This window comes from Neovison vison, chromosome 11, assembly GCF_020171115.1.
Source record: "Neovison vison isolate M4711 chromosome 11, ASM_NN_V1, whole genome shotgun sequence".
Taxonomy (NCBI): domain Eukaryota; kingdom Metazoa; phylum Chordata; class Mammalia; order Carnivora; family Mustelidae; genus Neogale; species Neogale vison.
The window spans coordinates 87,285,845-87,305,232 of record NC_058101.1 but is presented as its reverse complement, the minus strand read 5'-3'; the positions used below and the strand labels follow the sequence as shown (position 1 = coordinate 87,305,232).

General features: G+C 40.5%; 1 protein-coding gene across 1 annotated transcript in view; it reads left to right on the top strand.

Annotated features, from left to right (window-relative positions):
* Positions 1–16,019, top strand: part of SPATA5 (spermatogenesis associated 5) — a 352,343-nt gene extending 336,324 nt beyond the window's left edge. The window contains exon 16 of the mRNA XM_044224059.1: positions 15,724–16,019. Within this exon, the coding sequence (XP_044079994.1) occupies positions 15,724–15,900 (177 nt within the window). The 3' untranslated portion in view covers positions 15,901–16,019. The remainder of the gene's footprint in view (positions 1–15,723) is intronic.
* Positions 16,020–19,388: the final 3,369 nt, after the last annotated feature.

Sequence of the window (19,388 nt, the reverse complement as noted above, 5' to 3'; positions counted from 1 at the left end):
TATGTATTCCAACATCACATATGAAGAATTTGTTCCCAAAATATCCAACCACTCAAGCCTCTAGATCTTATTGTGAGTTTACAGAAAATACAGGACACAGAGGAATGTGTTAAATCACACACAAAGATCCTGTCAAGAAAATAAAGAATATGAGAAACTGTATAGGACATATAATCTAGTTTATTCAACATAAATTGTAAGGAAGAGAGGGAGAGAATTTTTTAGAGATGAAGTACAGTAACTAATACAAAGTGTAGGTCTTATTTTGATCCCAGACTCCACAAAATAGCATGGAATACATTTATGAGTAATTGGCAAAATTTTAATACTAAATATTGATAATATTAAAGAATTGCTATTTTTAATGTGAAATAATGATGTGGTTATGCTTTTAAAAATTTTTCTTAAAAAAAAATTCCTTTAGGGGCACCTGGGTGGCTCATTTAAACGTCTGCCTTCAGCTCAGGTCATGATCCCAGCATCCTGGGATTGAGCCCCACATCAGGCTTTCTTCTCAGTGGGGAGCCTGCTTCTCCTTCTTCCTCTCCCTCTGCGGCTTGCCTGCTGTGCTCTCTCTCTGTCAAATAAATAAATAAAAAATTTTTTAAAATTCCTTTAGATATATGCTGAAATATTTATGGATTGAATGTTATGATTCTGGGATTTGCTTCAAAAAGCTAGTGCTGTGTTGGGGTGAGGTTTAGAGTGAAGATGAAACAAGATCAGGCATGGGTTGCTCATTGCTAAAGCTAAGTATCCGGCAAATGAGAGTGCACAGTACTTTATTCTCTCTGCTGTGGTGTATGTTTGAATTTTCTGTAATTTAAAAAGAAAATAAAGGCGGGGGGTAATTATTGTCTCCCTAAATGTTTGCTAAGGATTTCAGTCTCCTCTATCTCCCCTTTCTCCTCTATTCTCAGGGGCAAGAATTGGGCAAGTTTACAAAGCAGGGTGGCGCTGTTGTGAAAGACACTTGCAAGCATCTTTCGGCCTCTTAGCTGGTAGAATGAAGTCAGTTTCTAAGCTTCGAACACTGTCTATTTCATTCCCCTTGCTCCATAGGCCTTGTCAGCACGCATTTCCAGTTACATGCTTTTCCAGTTACAATTGAATTTAGGGACTGTCTCCAAATGAAATTTCCATAAACTTCCAAACTAAACAGCTCCAGACTTGAGGCTTGTATCTATTAGCTATTTATGACCCCTCCCCCACAAAAAAAAAGTTGAGTTTTTGTTTGCTTTCTTTTCTGATTTTCACTGTGACTTCTCAGTTGCTAAGAAAGAGAATGAATTTAACATATAGATAGCATTGACCATAACCTATGTTGAAATCATCACTCAAAAGAACAGCTTTAATTTTTCCTATAGAGTCCATGATCGTTTCCAAAAAAATTAACTGGTGGCCCCTAAGACTTTTCAACTTTATCACATTTTGGATAATATCTGTGGCCTGGAAATCAGTTGTACAGCTCAGAATGTTATCTGGACCCCTGATGAGCAGCGTGGTCTAAGAAAATGGCATCTGGGAGCAAGGGAGACAGTTGCACCACTGGGTATGATTTCCAGAGTGGCACCTTCTCAACAGAAAAGTTAGAGATTATACAATCTCTATAGAGATTATACAGTCTCTATAGAGATTATACATGTTGCCAAGACAGAATTTGAGAGGAAGCGATATATAAGCCACATACATTGACCTACATATAAAGGAGTATAAAAGCCACTTTTTGCATTCTCTCTCTCATTCCCTCCACCCACCAACATAAACCTGCCTTATAATATTATCTGTACTTCCAGCCCCCAAGAATATTCACTTCCTGCCCCCAAAAAACTGCAGAGTTGCTCAGTCATCCCAGTGTGACCACACACACACACACACACACACACACACACACACAGAGTTGATCTGGGTACAGAAGAATGATATCCCTCAATTTGACCCCATCTCCATACCCTCTTCCCCAGTCACAGTGAAGGCTACTCAGGCTCCTTTCCACAGGAGTTTTCATAACCAGAACTGAGAAAATGAGTACTTCATGATAGCTGAAGCTGTAAGATATAAAACATTTTTGTCATGTTTTCTTCCATGTGGGAAAAACCACTATGTACTTAAGGAGGACTAAAACTCAACCCAACCAAGTACAGAGAGAAGCCAAGATCAAAATTAGGGAGAGAGAGAGTCCTGATAATGTCCCAGTCTCTGGTTCCAGTTGGTCTGCTGAGCCCAACCTCACTCTTGTCCTTAAGTTCTGTTAGATTCAATAATATCCTTATAATAAATACCTCCTTTTGATTCAAATTAGGTTTCTGTCCCTAGCAGTTTAGCCCTAATATACAGCAGATGTCACAGCTGATTACACATATTTGCAGACATAAGAGAAGCTGAGGCAGAATTCAGTCCACCTTGCTCAGAGGCATTCACAAATGTAGTGTGAAAACTACTCACGAGTCTCCTTTGATTAAAGTTAGCCTGGTCGCATTTGTTATGGCAATTAAAGAATACATGGCCTGAAAGTCTTTCAAGACTTGGGTTTCTTCTTAAAGAAAATAAATGAAAAGTGTTCATTAAAAGATTGATATAAAAATTTAATAATTCTGAGGTTAACCTAAAACTTAGCCTAATCTTCCATGGGAACATTTGTGTATGCGTGTGTGGGTTTTAAATTCCACAAATATTACTGAAATGAGCAGTCGGCAGAAAGATGTTTTAAAATATTTTGTTTCAGCATGTAAAATCTCGTTTTATTACAGAAATCTTTTGTTAAAGGCATAGCTATGCTGGGTTGCTGCCAGAGTGATGGGATTTTAAAAGCTCAGTTTATTTTTAAAAGATTTACAAATACCGGGCTTCAGAACTACTGATGGTAAAATGTACATTACACTTTTTAAAGACTGTTTACTTATTTTTTTTTTTGTTTGTTTGTTTGTTTTAAAGAGACAGCACAAGACGGGGAGTGGGAATAGGGACAGCAGACTGAGCACAGAACCCCATGCGGGGCCCAATCCCACAACCCTGAGATCACAACTGAGCTAAAATCAGGAGTCAGCTGCTCAACCCACAGAGCCACCTATGTTCCCCTTTAGTATAGTGCTTAAACTTACATCACATCTTGTGAACTTACATTGCATCTGCAAATGAGTGTGCACATGCATGTGTGCTTGTGTGTGTATGAGCACATACACAGTTGTCTGCATTCCTATGTATATGTGTATATGTTGATGTAGAGAACATAGTGTAAAGTAGAGAACAGAGTAGGATGGGGGAGAGAACAGGAGAGACCTGTAAAATAATCCAACATTTCCCTTGACTTGCATACTCTTTGGTATAAATATGGAATGAGTACAATAGACATCTTGAGCACACTTAGAAAAGATAGTATGGGTTTATTTCCAGTTAGATACCACTGTGCTAAAATGGAAGTGCTCAATTACCAGGTGTACCCTATCTAAAGTCTAGCAATCAGATCTGCAAATGAAGAAGTACACCCATAAGAGGAAAGTCTTGACACTTGCTTCAATTTTCTCTACTTTACAACATTACAGAGTGCTTTTATGTCCATATTTATCATTTATAATAGACGATACATTAAGATTGCAAAATCATTTCCATTGTATTATAATTCCCTTGTGTTCAGTTGATTCATCTCTATGAAAAAAAAAAATTCCATCATTAGAAATGTCTACTAGTTTTTTTCCCAATGATGATGACCCAATGAAAATGACCAACATTTTTTGATTATTAGAAATCTGAGGAAAGCTCACCTAATATAAAATGAGATAGAAGTATAGATATAGTCTTGAAATGCACATACTCAGATTCACTCAATTTTATGTCTTTAGGTTTTAAGAACTAGATGAATAATCTGTGCTTTAAAAATCCCTCATTAGCTCTAAACATATACAAACTGCTGCATTTCTCATAACCAAACCAGTCCCACTAAGGTATAATTTAAGGTACCATTTTAATTCATTTTTTTTGAAACATGATTTCTTAACTATCAATAAGTAGTTTCATCTATGTCTTTTCCCACAACTGTTTCCATGTCTGTTGATTGTTCTGAGGGCTTTCTCATAGTTTTTAGTTTGGTCTTTACAAGTAGACATTTTTCAGTCTTTCTTCAGGAGACTTTCTGGCTTTTTCATTGCGAAACTTGACAGAAGCCTTATTCTGTCATCAGCATTTTGTAAAGGAGTTTGGTTAATAGTAGTTAAGAAGGGATGGTTAGGTTTCATAGTCCATTATGTAATGGACTTAATGGTCGGAAGAGAGAAACTTATGAGTGTTTTGGTTAAAGCCTTCATAAACGAAATTATCTTTATTTCCCACCTTGACTTGGATTATGAGTAACTAATGAAAGTGATTGTGCTATGTGGCTTTTACAAGTATTTGTAACTTCTTCTAAGTTATATCACATATATATATATATATTTTTTAAGAGCTATATCTTACAACTGGCTTTCAAATCAGTAAAATCAATTTTTTTTCTTTTTAATGGACATGCAGTAAATAGGATTCAAACTGTGTCTCACTCCTTACAAGACAATAGGCCATATAATTTTGCAGATAAAAAAACAAGCCCATCAGTTTCTAAATACCCAGTGTATAATGTTATTACCAAATATCAAAACCTACATTAGTTATTTAAATCTAAAAATTCATTTATGGGTTAACTAAAATTAAACATAGTTAATATTTGTCACTTGTAAATTCTAATCTTATCTTGGGTACTTGGCTTTTCATTCCTTAACTAGCATTCTTAAGTTTGCAGTCTTAGTGTATTACCTTGGCTTTTTTTAAATAAGCAAAATAAGATATTGGTCTTTAGGTTCCTCTTCATGTCAATAAAGACCTAAGAAAGTTATACCTAGGGGCAACTGTTAAATGTTTATACGGTACAAGAGGAAGATCTAAAAAAGCATAAACTACTTTCCCTTTACAGTGATTAACTCCATATTGCAACTCCTATACTCCTCAACTGTGATAATTCTAGACAAATACATTCTAGAAAGAGGAAGATAGATATTATGAAGCATTCATAGGATTTAGGAAGGTTTGAAATATAGAGCAGTGGATCTTAAGACTTTTGGGGTAATGGTTTCTTTTTAGAATATGATGAACACTTTGAACCATCTCTCTAGAAAAAAAAGGAAATTTTGTGTATAAATTTTCATAGGTTTCAGTATATCCTTAGACCCATTTGGATATCTAAGGACTCTAGGTTAAAAATCTTTATTATATGGCCAATAACTGCACAAAAGTGACATTTTGTATAAAATATGATATCCATAAAATAAGTACAAAATAAGTAATTGTACTGTCTTTTCACTCCCTGTCATGTGCTGGTGGTATACTTAGTGTTTGCTCCCCAGGACCTATATGCCCCTCAGTTAGACAAATTGTCAAGTCATTTTTTTTTTTTCTGTTTAACACAGATAGCCATTAACACGATACCATACTTTTTAAAATGATTTTAGAGATGCCATACAAGACTGCTGATCAGTTAGACCGGCATGCAGCTGCTCAGAAAATGGAAAAAAAGAAAGGAGTTTATTAGAGATTAAGACTCAGTATAGCATGACTGAATGGGTGAAGGTGGCCAAAAGTTACAAACTTCCAGATAAGAAATAAGTATTTCCTGGAGAGGTAATGTATAGTATAATGACCATAGTTCATAATAGTGTATTGTATATTTGAAAGTAACTAAGAGGGTACATTTTAAAAGCCTTCATCACACACAAAAAATGCAATGATGATAGGCATTATACTGTAGTGATCATTTCACAATAATAAATGTACTGAATCATGTTATATACCTGAAACTAATATAATATCATATGTCAATTATAGTTCAAAAATAAAAAATAAAAAAGGACTGGCCATAAAGGGGGGAAAGATTCTAACTCCCAAATACTCCACTTCATGAATGTTCAAAGATCACAAATTAGACAAAATTCAAAGAAGGCTACCCAGGGCATCCCTGAGGCTACAGAGTTTCCAAGGAGGCATTTTAGGTTTGTGTTGGGGGTGGGTAGGGGCAAGAGGTGGGGGATGGCAGTGAAAATGGCTGACAGGTGAGGAAACATAGGGTGTGGTTTAACACACTACCTAAACCCTCCACCCACTCACCTTGACTCCAGCCACTATTTCCCTATTTCCCACAACACTGGCATGAAGAATCAAACCCTCCAGACTTAAAGGGGAGTCCTTCAGCAGGCTGACCTTTGCTGGGTCTCATCTCCCAAGAACGTGCCCTGCCCTGCTCTTTCTCTCCTCTTTGCCTGGAGCCAACCTCAAGCTCCCCCCATTCTGGATGCTTTTACCCAAAGTCTTGTGCCTCTTCTAGCTTTCTGGCCATAGCCTGGTCATCAGCCTTAAGACTCACAAATATAGGATGACCCATTGTTCTCAAGACATTTTTACTTTTTTAGTCCATAGTAGATAATTATCTTGGCTGCAGTTGTCAACTGCAGGGGTGTGTGTGTGTGTGTGTGTGTGTGTGTGTGTGTGTGTTTAAGGCAAAAATTAATTTATATCACTATTCAGAGATGAACTTAGCGGAAGACCTTTTTTGCAGATTCCCAAAGGTCAAGAGACATGCTAACCTGGTATGTTTGAGGAGTAGAGTGGAGCAAAGACTAAAGAGCCTCCATGGGAATTCCAGTCTAGTGAGGGAGATAGACATTTACCACAAATAACTTTATATCCCTGCTGACAATTGTAACATGATAGAATAGTTCAAGTTGCTACCAAACCATAAAACAAGTGATCCTAAAGCAATCAGACCTGGGGAGTTAAAGTGAAATTGCCTCCAGGAATGCCTTCCAATGGAAACACTTACACTGAACCTTGAAGAGTAAATAGATTAGCCAGTAGTCTGTACATCTTGTTCCGTGAAAGCATTTTGTTTTCTTCACCACTATATTCCCCTGGGTACCTTATTTCTGGGACCTTGTAGGTGGTCAATAAAGACTTCTTGGATAAAGGAATGAATAGGAGTTCAACCATCTATTTGCCCTCTCACCCCTCTCCTTCCCTGCCATGTGGTTCCTGCTTTCTCCATTCCTTTGATAGTTGGTATGTTTTCTTCAAAACTAAAAATACCCTTTTTGATCTTGTGTGGTTCAATTAATGTTAGAAACACTTAAAATTCCCCTAAGTGCTGATGGTTGTAGAAACAATAAGAATGAAAACTCCACATCTTTCCTGCCCCAAGGCTCTGTGGAATGATGGATTTCTTTGTAAATTTTTAAAAAGTAGGAACTAGTGTGGCCTCCGTGCAGAAGAAGGTTGCTCACTTGCTGTACATATACTTCAGCTATATATTTTAGAGACCTCAGAATAACTTGAAATCAGTAAAATTCAGCAACCCAGGGCTTTTCCCACCTTCTTTGATGTCATTGTGCTTTCATGTGTTTTTACAGAAATTCTTACTTTCTTTTGACTCAGTGGCATTCTGTGTGGCTTTCTAAATAGTATGACCCTAACATAATCCCAGTTGGATGGATTATGCTAGGGCTTATTCTGCAGACAAATCAAGGGACTTTAACCCAAGGGCAACAGTTAGGTAGTTTCCTTAAATCTGGAATTTGCCCCCCTCAAAACCCTCACTTCCACCTCAGCGCGTTGTGGTTAGGTGTCATTCAGAAGTACCCTAAAGAAGTGCCACTGGTTTCCCCCTCTGAATTCCCTCCCTGTTTTGCGCTCCGGAGCTGCTTTCTTGGCAGTTTGGGGCGGCCCTGGCCGTGTGTGCCCGCCCGTGACAGTCTGACTTCCATCTGCTGCTCCGTGGCCAGGAGCCTGCTGCGCTCCCTTCAGCCCCATCTTTCATGCCCGGGCCATTCAGCCACCTTTCAGCACGTCTCAATGCGCCGGGGAGAATGGGCCCTCGGCGTCCACGGGAGCACATAATCTCCCAGGTAGCCTCCTCCTTGAAGCACCTCCAGTGCACGCTGTTCGCAAACAGCAGGACACCACTCTCTACTGGGCTCCTAATCCCTCAGACACACAGGGGAAGGAGGTCGCGGGGCTGTGAAAGAGAAAAGAAAGGCGAGGGGGCGGGCGGGCGGGAGCGCACACAATGTCCGCCCGCGGCCGCCGGCGGCTGCGCACAATCAGCGCCAGCTGCAGCCCAATTAAGCTCAACAGGTCACAGGTGTTCCAGACAGAAGATGCTTTTCACAAAAACCACTTTCTTGAAAATACCTAAGACTTTTTAAAGCACTGCAGCCCATTTCTTTTGGTAGATTCTTTAAAGCTATTTAGTACACTTGAAATACAAAGAAGCTGAAAGCTTTAGGCCTCACTGGAAGGCGCGCTTTCTTCTTGCCCAACTGCAGGAGCGGCCGCGGCGCGGCCGCCGCGGGGCCGGGGAACCTCGGCTCTGCCTCCGCGTGGCTTCCGTGCAGCTGCCGGGGCCGGCTGCGGCGTCTCTCCTCCCCGGCCCCCTCTCTAACGACGCTCTCTGCCAGCGCGACGGACTGCCGCCTGGCCCTGTTCTTGTCCTCGACGTTACAAATCCCGAGGCAGCAGTGGCCGTTGCCCCAAGAGCGTCGAAGCAGCCCTGCCAGGAGCCCAGGGAACTAGGTGTTCGCGTTCAGCCACCCAGAGCCACGTTTCTCGTCCCGGGAGGTCACCCTGTGCACACGCTTCTCCTCTAGCACATTTAAAATCGCCCACTTCTTTTTCTGCTCAGATCTGAGTGCCTTCTTTGCCTGCAGAGTGGGGTGACGGGAATCCAGCAGAACTTCAGCTGTGGGCTAAGCTGCCTTCAGGATTTTGTTACCCTCCCGCCTTCCTTTGGAGGACAGATAACCCCTGCCAGGCACTTGGGAGCTTCGTGAGGGCAGTTCTGTTAGAATGTCAGCCTGCCTGTGGGAAGTGAGCAGTTTTTAGCTCCCTGATTAGGCCTCCTTGGGGCGGCGTGCTTTTTCCCCAGCCTTATAAGCTGCTCGTGGATTTGTGTTCCTGATGTCCTTCCCATAATCTGCTTACAGTCCACGGAAAAGGAGGGCGCATACTGCCTACCCAGGCCTTATCTGGAAATGGAAGCAACTGTACTTAAATCAGTAGTGGGGTCCTAGTCTTTCAGCGCCCCAGGAAAGAAGATGGTACGACTGCCAAACTGGAAAGAGCAAGGGCAGGGTTATAGCACCCGTCGATGACTACCCGAAGTAGCATCCAACTCTTCAGGTTTTCCTTCCTACCGGTTAGGTTTTGGTAAAGTCTTTGCCTTGACTGTTTATCACATCATTTTTTTTTTTTTTTAATTACTACTGCCTGCTTAGAAACCATGTGAGTTTTAATTTTCGCAATATGCCTGTTTCTCTTTTGCTAAGCTGAGCCACCTGTTTAAACTCTTCTGGTCTCGTGGTGGATTGGGGGAAAGAACCGTAGGCTATGTATAAGAGGTTTCATTTTTTTTTTTTTTTCCACAGTGAAGTAAGACATTGTTCTTATTCTTCATGGCATTCAGAATTCTGCACAATTGCCTCTTTTGCCCTTTTGCATTTAAAAGTGAGGTAATTAGATTTCCCAAGGTTCAATGGTCAAGAGCCTTCTCATCCTGGGAAGTTGCTTCCCCACACCCCTCCCAAGTGGAGTTGTCTCACGTAATCCAGTTATTGCTGTATTGTTGTTCGAAAGGCACTGCTTTTTTCAGTGGGCAAGCATAGCATGAAAATTCATACTTATATGTCCTCTTTCCTCGCTGAGGGACTTTTTGCCTGCATTTGAAAACGATTACTATTTTCCTCAGTGACTTTGTTTTGAAGATTTCTGAACATTTTTATGAAAAATCTTTTCCTTTCCTACCTCTTAGGAACTCAGTTAAATATGCCTAAATCTTTCATATAGAGAGTTCCTGCTTATTTTATGTTGTTTTTCAGATATCTGATAGCTCTATTATTATTACAGAATCCCTGGGAAGGGAATTTGTGACATGCTGGCACCAAATAAATGGGTGTCGTGGCCACCACAACAACAATGTGTCTTACTTTAGCTCTGATGGTGAAATCTTGGGCCCACTCTGCTTGTCTTTTGTCTCATTTTCTCATTTTCCCAACTGGCACTTTTGCAGCAAGGCATATATAGATCTTAAAAGGCTGGGTATTTGTTTTTTAATCAAAGCTGAAAAAGAACACAGACTACAGACACCCAGTTTTACAGAGCCAGCCAAAACAGTTACTGCCTAATGGCAAAAGCAACCTTGCTGGTAGTTGGCTAATAATTCATTTAAATGATCTAGTCTGCAGCCGATGGGGGAAGAGGAGGACATGGTGAAGGGATTAGGGGAAAGCTTCCAAAATCCTTTTTGCCAAAGAAGTTAAGGTGTTCTAGTGCCAAGAGTTTTCTTTCTAAACGGGTTGGTTTAACATTCCAGACAGTCTGTGATTCAAATTCATCTATTCTACACATCTTCTCATGAGATTCTTCGATAGCCTCATGGGAGAAATTCACCAGAATTCCCCCATCACTGACCAGTCCCAGACCACGTGTGGTTTTGAATGTGATGCCAGCAGAATGATGAATTGTGTGGGCCCTGAATACACTGTAGTGAGATATATGCACTTACCTCACTATGTTGTCTCACAAACTTTAGAGATAGAGAAACAACCTACTTTGAATTGAAAGCCCTTCTCAGTTTCTATAGCAATCAGTCCACAACAGAGAGAGAGGTAATTTTTCTAAAATGCCCTCACCCTTTCAAAGCTTAATACAGAAAAGAAAACCCCTCAGCTGTTCATTGATGCCACATTATTTTCATCAACTGGGACAACAGATCACCATTTGTAAAATTTTTTTGTCCCAAAGCTTCCATTTCAGTCCTCTAACCCAATATGTATTAACTGCATTCTTAGTAAATGTTCAAGGTTATTTCTCAATGACAGTGCACCTTTCCCCTTGACAACCCAACAGATGAGTTCCTGTCCCCATGTAACAAATTTTGATACCTAAGGAAGCATCCCTCAAAATAACACAGGCATATTTGTATTCTTGGCAAAAGTTCTGATATATATTACTTCTAAAGCCAGAACTCCATTCAAAGTAGTACGCCAAACTGAAACATTGCCTCAGATAAGAAACATTGCCTCAGATAACGTATAACGGTGTTAAACAATTTTTGTTACTGATGTTACCATTCCAGAGACTTAAGTATAACTGACAAAGTATAGGCTATATGAAATGTAAGTAAAAGTATTATAGGATATGGACCAAATATGAAAAAGTTGCATATAATGTATACTTTGTAGAAACTTGTTTATAGTTAAGGAAATGTTCGGTTCTATTCGACAAATACGCATTGACCATTTGCGTCTCCTGAGCACAAGCGTGTGCTGTGGCTGCTGTTCTTTGATCCCATTAAACAGACTGGTCCTTCTCCAGGCTCTTTTTTCCTCCCTTTCCCTCTTTTCTCTATTCTGCAATAGGAGAGAGCAAAAGGGGGAAAAAAAGGATATGTGAGAGGCAAAAGCCATTTTGTGTTCTGATTGAATTGTTCGGTGTGGGTTAACATCTCCCAGTGTGTGTGCTGAAGATCATCAGTAACTTGAAAGATAGCCACCCACAGGTTGTTCTGCCATAACCAGGGCGGAGGGGGTCTTCTGTGGGAAACCGTGGGTTAAAGAAAATTAAGCAGATTACTACTGCCAGCCTTCACAAAAATCTTTCAAATTCTACGGTGCAGTGTGGGAAACAGAGTCTATGCACTGTTACCTAAAACTTATCTGACCATGAAATACTTCTTCCTCTGAAAAGACACTCATCTGTCAAGGGGAATGCTGGCATGTGCCCTGAGAGCAGGTAGCAAAGCGACACTTCTGAGAAGAATGAGTGACCCCAGAGCAAATAGAAACCAGCCTTCATGAAATGAGACTCCTAAGAATACTTCCGTTTTCAGGCATACCTTTTTATTTGGGTTAGGAGAGAAGAACCAGTAATCCATTTAATGATTCTCCCTTTGGAATTTCTAAGAAGCCCTTTCATGGGGAGAAAATAAAAACAAAGGAAGCTTTAGGAATTATTCTCTGTCAGCTGCTTATGCATCAGTCGCTTGTGAATTGGGTGTAGAGCTTTAGAGATGACTGTCATTGACTAGCCTTCACTGTTATTATGGCCCACATGACTTCTGAAAACTGTCATTTTATTTTTAGTGACATTTTGATGACAGAACTACTCTTCTCTCTTTCTTTTTTTAATTCTCCATTTGGCTACACAATCTCTGGTCTCTTTCGCCCCCACGGTGCTGTTTCTTTGCCCACTTTATTCCTCCTGCTCAGAATGCCTGTTTCTGTTCTATATGCATATCTAGATTCTGCCCTTCCCACTACGGTTTATGGAGCAGTAATTTCTTTCTTCTTTCCATACCAAAGCATTTTTCCTATAGCCTTGCTTAACAGTACCTTTAATACCATGCCAGATGGGGCAGTTAATTGACCTTGGTCCCCTGCTGGTGGGGGAGCAGCAGAAGACTGGTAGCCATGTCGTAGACCTCTCTGGATCCGGCCTCATCTGGTGGTTGTACTGGATAGTGGGTGTTGATGGATGAGTGACCCGTTACTTATTTGTAGTGTCCTACTTCCTCTTGGTTACTGGTTGTATATTGCTAAAGCAAATATGATAAGAAAATAGAAGTGGCAGAAAGTTCTTCAGGGCATCCCTTATAAATGTTATGAAACAGGAAAACCTTTCTTGAAGCAAGTGTTCAATTCAGACTGGCCTCCAGCTGCTCTGGAAGGGCGAATGACTGTGGCCCTTCTGTACAGAGGAAGACACCTTCCTATGAGGTGCTTGAAAGTACCAGTATCCAGCTGCTCTGTTTCCTTGGCCATTGTCTCTCAAAGGCTCCCAGGGTCATCTCTATTGAATTCAAACATTTCTCAGTGTTCTTGTCAAAACTCTGTCCAAGTTTTCTATACCTCACAATTTTGTAGTTCTCCAAATTTGGATGGAATTGTTAATTAAGGGTCAAGCCAGTAAATACTAAATATAGTAGGACAATTACTCTTGAATGTTAACATATGTTGAGGCTGTAAGTTACAAACATCCAGCTTTCAGGTGGCTGTTACTGCTCTAACCACATCTCACCACCAGTGTCCCTTCAGTCACAGTTCTGAAAGCGACCAAAGAAAGGCAAAAAGCAAGTTAGAAATTGGGAAAATCTATACACAGAGATACAATGGAAAGAAAGTTGATCTGCAGAGAGGATTTTCTCAGGGTTGCTGACCCCAAGGACAGCCTGCAGGGCCTCAGTGACCCGTCACTTCCCACTACCTGCATCTCCCTACCCTGCCTTGTTAGGCCACCTGAGATCCTAGTGATTAGAGGAGTATAACCATTCCTTTTCCAGTTTGATTACTGTGTACTGAAAAAGGAAGCCTGCTAGACCAGCAGTTCACTTTCTCAGATGTACCAGCAGCAGGAGCTACTCACTATGTGGCCATGTCACCAGATTCTGGGAACTTGGAGAGGGTCCAGGCAGCCTTGCAGTCACCTCTCTTTTCTTCAGCCCAGCCTCCCCACAGCCCACCCCACGACCTTACTCATGCTTATCTGGCCACTCCATTGCCATCCTTCCATCAGATGGTGCACACTATTAGGGACATCACTGACTTATATAGAACCTGGGGGCGGGGAGCAGTGTTCACATAGCAATGGATTAGTACAGTCCTTAGTAACTGTCTAGCACATGTGGTAGGGACTCAGTAAATTTCTGTAGCCATCGTGTGCTGGGTCTGGTATTCTCTGAGATAAGTCTCAGTTATGAAGTGTGCAAGACATGCATTGGCCCAGAGCTGGTGACTTCTCTACTCCACTTAGCCAGAGAAGGAGCCACATAGTGGAACATTCCTTGTACTGTCTCAGAGGAAGAGCTTAAAGTCCACCAACCAGCAGGAAGCTCAGGCCTTTTTGCCTCTTCCAGTGATTCTTCTTCAAACTTCAGCCTTGCAGCCATTGCTTCAAATTCTTGCAGATAACAGGGGCACTCGAGGGACTCAGTCAGTTAAGTGTCTGCCTTTGGCTCAGGTCACCATCTCTAGGTCCTGGGATCGGGTCCTAGGATGGAGACCCGCATTGGTCTCCCTGCTCAGTGGGGAATCTGCTTCTCCCTCTGCCCCTCCCCACCCCCACTCAGGTGTGCACACACGCCTCTGCTCACTTGCTCTCGCTCTCTCTCAAATAAATAACTAAATAAAATCTTTTTTTTTTAATTCTTGCAGATAGCAGAAGTGCTGCTCAGATGGAGGGAAGGAGAGAGTTGAGGCTTTCCCTGCTTGGTTGTTTTACCTCCCTTCACGGAGGTCCTCTGGGTCACTTTCTACAGTGTGGAACCATCAGATAACCATTTTACCATGCTGGGCATTTCATGTGCTTTTATTGTGCTTATTAATTATTACATCTTGTTTTCAAAATAACTCTTTTTGCACCAGAACGTGTGATGAAGTTGTTTTTACAAATCCCTGGAAGTTTTGCCCTTTCCTTCAACAGTTGGCAGCCACTCTTTTTGGAAAAGCATTAACGTGCATAACCACTGTAGTCAACCTCAGGGCTCATTAATGAAGCCCAGCACTAATAGTTACATTGTCGTAATTTGACAAAGCCATCTAAATCTATGCGTGTTTTTTGAAAGCTCCCTAAACATGCTGCTAAATCCCCTAAAAAGCTACTAAACTGCTTTGGCAGCCATTAGCCCAGCATAAGCAGAGGAACTCTTTTCAGTAAGTGAACAAACAGAGAAAATATGCTGAATGGCTGGACAAATGTGTTTCAGCTGGCCCTTTCATTTACCGATATAAAGGTGCAGTCAGTATCAATCACTGTTGTCCCTGTTGCCCTGAAAATCACAATATCTCTTTTCATCCCACAAGCTCTTTTCACCACAGTAATGTGTCTTTAGAATGACACTGGCATCAGCCTGCTTCCGCTGTCTGAAGTCCAGAGAGCTTAAAAACACATTTCAGGATTCAAGACTTGAACCTTCCTCCCCTTCCGCTTTCCTACCGCCCACTCTGTCCTCCCTCACTCTGCATCCACTCCACCCCCTCCCCAGATTCTTTTCAATTCTTCCAGCTTTCCTCACTGAGTAAACAAAATTCACTTCTCTGTTCCAATGCAGCTCTCCAAAGTAAACGCAGACAACTTCTCTCCGATATTCCCAAGATCTAAGAACTCAGTTCAAGGGATGCACATAAAGGAATGCTTTTACGTGTGGGTAAAACCTCAGAGGTCAAATGGAATGTGGAAATTCTATGCCCTGACAAGTGTGCTGATGAGCAGGACCTTGCTGCATATCAGGGTATCTCCTTCCTCCGCCCTCACCCCCTTATCTCTTGGTTCCCACCTGCCCCCAACGCACATACACACTCACCTTTTGTCACCTTGTAGCAGAAATATGTGCCCGCACGTGTGTTCCACCTTTACCACTGTGAGCTTCTTAAGAACAAATGCCGTGTCTTACATCTCTGCTAGCCCCTCCTGATTCTGAGTACTTAATACATTGTTTTGGAATGAAGGCGATTACTTATTATCCTTTTGAAAAATGAAGCAGAATAAGCGTGAAGATCCATGTTAGCAATGTGCTTCTGGTTGTAGCAGTTACCACAGATGAATATTTGAAATACTGCATTTCTAAAAAAACAGTACTGATTGTTTTTTCTCTCCCTTTCTTTCTTTCTTTTTTTATTTTTATTTTTTTATGTTTGTTTTTATTTCATTGTTTTGCTTCAGGTTATAGCTGTCTGTAGGGAGGCAGCCCTTTTAGCTCTGGAAGAAGACATTCAAGCCAACTGCATTACAAGAAGACATTTTACTCAAGCCTTGAGCACTGTGACACCGAGAATTCCTAAATCACTGAGACGTTTCTATGAGGAGTATCAAGAGAAGAGTGGGCTACATTCAATCTGACGAAGGATACGTATTCATTGTACTAAAAATGCTTTCTAGACAAAACTTGTTTCTCTTTTAAAAATTTGTCTTGGGCGCCTGGGTCACTCAGTCTGTTAAGCATCTGCCTTCAGCTCAGGTCATGAACCCCGGATCCTGGGATCAGAGTCCCACACTGGGCTTCTCTCTCTCTCTCTCTCTTTCTCTCTCTCTCTCTGTTTCTCATGAGTAAATAAATAAAACTTTTTTTAAAAAGTTTGTCTTGAGAGTGTCCAAAAAAATCCTTCATAAGCAAAGTGTCTGAAATATGTTGACTGGAATTGAGAGGCTTCAGTGTTTAAAGACATTTTAAATGAAATGGATTCAGTAAAACTATCCATAAAAATCTCTGGACACGAGTTTAAATCAGTTTTATCTGGAAATGTATGCTGATATTTAAAAAGCAAACTTTAGCTTTTTCATTTTTGACCTAGTTTATTCCTCCCATGAAATGCTTTCCTAACTCCAGAATCTGTTTCAGTCTATTCCTGAATGGCCAGCCTGTGAACATCAGTTTTATACAAGAAATACAAGATACATGTGGATTAGTCCATAGTGAGAAAGATTTACAGATCATTATTTTTAAAGGCCAGCCAGTGAAATAGCCAAATGCACCAGCCAGGTTTATATGGCCTTGTTTCCAGGTATGTTTTTGTTCTTATTATAATTTACACCTACATTTTTGCTTTGGCTTTCTTAATCTGTACTAATGGCAATTTAAAAAAATTAAGAGTTATTTCATGTAATGCCCTTTGCAAATTTAAAAGAATAAGAATTATTTTTTTTTTAAAGATTTTATTTATTCATCAGAGAGAGGGAGAGAGCGAGCGAGCACAGGCAGACAGAATGGCAGGCAGAGTCAGAGGGAGGAGCAGGCTCCCTGCCGAGCAAGGAGCCCGATGTGGGACTCAATCCCAGGACGCTGGGATCATGACCTGAGCCGAAGGCAGCTGCTTAACCAGCTGAGCCACCCAGGCGTCCCAAAAGAATAAGAATTATAATCCCAGTCCAGGCCTAGAGCAATAGACCTGTTTTGTTTCATACAACACTATAGATAAATTGTATGTTCATGTGTTAATTTGCACCCATTTTCAGGTTACCAATAAACTTTTTCAGTTCAAAGATAAGCCAAATTGTACTCGTAACCATAATGTCTTGGGCTGCATTTGAAATATGTATATTTGTGCTCCTAATTATTTATCTTCAGAATTTCTTGACACTTGAATATTCCATAAATATCTTTGAAAAACTGTCAGAAATGGATTCCCTGACTTCCAGTTGAGAAAGTGGCAGTGGAAAGAATGTACACTGAGACATGCTCACTGTAGATCTTTGAAAATTTCCAGAAAGACAAGTCAGGCGAGAAATACCTGATTATCACAATAATGGGACTATACAGTTTTATATTCTGAAGTCACCTCTCAAATATCTTACCCTTTGACTATCAAAAATAGACTTGCAAGGCATTTTTTCCCCAGACTACATTACTTTATTAGTATATACATAAAACCACCCACGGGACAAAGAATATGACTACTACTTAGAGCTCTACTGTCAAATATAATAGCTACTAGCCACTTACAGCTATTTAAGTTTAAATTTTAATGAATTAAAATTAAATAATATTAAAAACTGAGTTCACCAGACATATTAGCCGCATTTCAAGTGTCCAGTAGCCACCTGTGACAAGTATCTGCCATGTGGATAGAATAGATTGTAGAATACAATTCTATCACTAGAACATTCTGTTGGTTTCTGCTGATTTAGAATATAAGGCTTACATGATGAAATAGGACCTCAGAATTACTATTATGCTTCCCATTTTCCCTTTGGTTATTAGAGGACCATCCTTCTCTATAAGTTTTGAGGGCACAGAAAATAAAGAGAAAAACCTTATCCACAAAGGCCTAAATAGAAAAAAAAAAAAATTAAATTCACACTGCCAATAAAATAAAAACCAGAACAGTAAGCCTGAACTGGCATAGGTTCTCAGGCTGGAGACTGGGCGGTGGGGAGGAAGGGGGGCAATCTCAATAAATGAGGAGCTCAGCTATTAGTGACCCTTCAGCCCATGTGACATAGAAGTCATAACCGGGCCTCATATATAATGTCCAGATCATTAAAGACCAACACCTGCAACGTAAGGGCAAATTAGAAAAGACTTTCTCCTGCTGACTGGAGAGATCACGAGGATCCTCTCGGTCTGTGTTTTGGATTTGAAAAGAAAAGAAGCAACTCCTCAGAATTCTGACTCTGAGCTTACCTGACCACGGCTTCTGGGTTCAAATTCACACCATCATTGAGATTTAGACACTTGAAACCTTTCAACATGAAAATATGGATCCACACTAGAAACATCCTTGGGATGACCAGCACTTTCAGTTGTTGGAGGAATACAGCCTCACCCAAGCCATGGAGGATTCCAACAGCTAAAACCCTGCTTGCAGAGTTTATAATCCCGAAGGGTGTACGCAGTCTGCTGGTGGGGCATAAATTGGGACAGCTACTTCAGAGAGCAACTAACATATCTAGGAATGCTGAAGACCCTATAATCTCAGAGTTCTCTTCAGTGTATGTCTCAGAGCAAGTTGTTTTCAATGAGTAATGATTAAGAAAATCAGAGCCCTAGTATTTGTAAATAGTAAGGAACTGGAAACAATCTATTCATCAGAGAATGGATTTCTATGGGATACCCATATAATGCAATATTTACAGCAGTAAAATTGTAATTGGAGCTACACGGAAAAGAGGAATTTCAAAAAAAGAAACATTTCAGAAGAATACTTTCATTTAAATTTTAAGACATGCAAGAGAATATTTGTTGTTTACGAGAACATGGGTAGTAGAGAACTACGTGGAGGGAAATGAAAAGCATCAAATACCAAGAGAATTTCCTCTGGGGAGAAAAGCTGAAATGTCCTATCTTAAACTGGGTAATGTGAATACAGGTGTTGATTGTAATCCAGTCTATACGTTTTATGCCTAAGTATGTCATAATAATGTTTAAAAGATCAGCCTTAAATTGACACATTATGGGGCAAAGAGTAAAATGCATCCCCAGCCCTGTCCTGCATTCCTAACCAGCATCACAATCTTGTCCTTCCTCCCAGTCCATGACCTCCAGTGCAATCCACAATGCCTACCACCCCATGTGTCTAGAAAATGAGTACTGGGATGATGGAATAATATAATATTTATACTAAATAAAAAGAAACTTTTTTTACAAGAAGGCAAAAAAAAGGGGGGGGGGCTTTTAGGATCCAGGAAACAAGAAATGTGTTGGTGAGAATTAGTGGTTAGGTGATCCTTGTTTGATGACCAAGGGTAGGAGAAATTAAATCTAGAGTGAGACTTCTGTTTCCATGGTACTGTGGTTGTGCAAGGAGCAGGAAGTCAAGAATTTAAAAAGATTTTAGAGCATTACATCTTTAATCTATTACAAACCAATTATTTTTTATATCTTTAGATAG